Below are 1,400 nucleotides of genomic sequence, written 5' to 3' on the forward strand. Positions count from 1 at the left end.
GCCCCCATCCCCAGGACCCGTGCCGGGTTCTGCTGGCCCTGCTGGCCTGGGGACAGGAGGGGATGCTGGGGATAGGGCTGTGCTGGGGCTGCCATCATCTGCCCCCACCCCCCGCCAGTGCTAATTGCAGAGCTTAATTAATGAGCACAGACAAAGCTCCCAAGGGGACCGCTGTTCTGGCATTTCCCCGTCCCCTCTCCTACATCCTCTGCCTCTGAGGGTGGTGGGGCCACGGTCTCCAGGCATGTCCCCCTCCCCTGGATCCCGCTCCCTCTTTGTTCTCCCTAATTAGCATGAAATTACCCAGCATGCTCGTTGCTGCGGCTCCAAACCATGGAGATGGGCGACCAAACCCCCTGACCCCCCACCTGTGGGTGCTGCACCACCCGAATTTGCACCCAGCAACTCCAACCCCTCCCGGTGCGGGGCATCCCCGATGCCAAACTGTGTGTGCAGGGAAACTGAGGCACGGGGGGAAGGGAAGGCTCACAGACATTCCCCAAACCCCGGGTGACCTGGGACAGGTGAACGGGTGTTACTCGGTGCAGGATTCGGCCGGTGCAGATGCTGGACCCCTGGGGCTGCTGGGTGATTTGGGTACCAACAAGTGGCCCGTCCCTGCTATCCCCCACTCCTCTGCCACCACAGCCCCAAAAAGCTGCTCATTCAACCCCAAAACAGGGGCACAGGGAGCCACAAGAGGGACCTGGCCACGTCACCTCACTGGGAAACCAGAACCCCACATCCATGGGTGTCCCACCCACATCTCCCCATTCCCCAAGATCCCCACTCACCCCCAGCTTCTTGCTCTTCATCCTCACATAGCCCTGCTTGATGATGTCGTTAAAATTCGTCGCCATGGCGATGGCTCGATAGGGTAGGGGATATTTTGGGAGGGGGGGGCTGCCTTCACCTTCGCCCCCCCCTCTCCATCCTCTTCCTCCCTACCCCTCCTGTCTCACCACCGGCCCAGCTTGGTGCTAGCAGTGTCCCCCATGCTGGCTGGAAAAGAGAAATGACAGATCGACGGGTGACATCTTCCTCGTCCTCCTCCCCCTCCTCCTTGTCGTCCTCCTCCTCCTTCCCCTCCTCCTCCTCCTCCTCCTCTTCCTCCTCCCTTCTAAGCCTGAACCATCCGAGTGGAACAGTCCGGCGTTAACCCCTGCCAGCACGGCGGAGCCAGGGTGCCACAGACAAGCGGTCAGTGCCCTGCCGCCAGCTCCAACATGTGTCCGAGGGGACACCCGCACCACACCTCGCCCGCAGGTCTCCATCACCTCTCGCACTGCCCTCCTTCCTCCCAGGCTGCTCGCTCGGGCAGGAACACGGCCCCGGCCCCTGGGCACGGGCTGGGTTCGGTGGGAGCGGCCAGGCCGGCTCTGCTCTGGGCTGTTTCGGCC

General features: G+C 62.9%; 1 protein-coding gene across 1 annotated transcript in view; it reads right to left on the minus strand.

Annotated features, from left to right (window-relative positions):
- DOK4 (docking protein 4) overlaps positions 1–1,016 on the minus strand; it is a 4,141-nt gene extending 3,125 nt beyond the window's left edge. The window contains exon 1 of the mRNA XM_005422851.2: positions 795–1,016. Within this exon, the coding sequence (XP_005422908.1) occupies positions 795–860 (66 nt within the window). The 5' untranslated portion in view covers positions 861–1,016. The remainder of the gene's footprint in view (positions 1–794) is intronic.
- Positions 1,017–1,400: the final 384 nt, after the last annotated feature.

This window comes from Geospiza fortis, unplaced genomic scaffold, assembly GCF_000277835.1.
Source record: "Geospiza fortis unplaced genomic scaffold, GeoFor_1.0 scaffold97, whole genome shotgun sequence".
NCBI lineage: Eukaryota > Metazoa > Chordata > Aves > Passeriformes > Thraupidae > Geospiza > Geospiza fortis.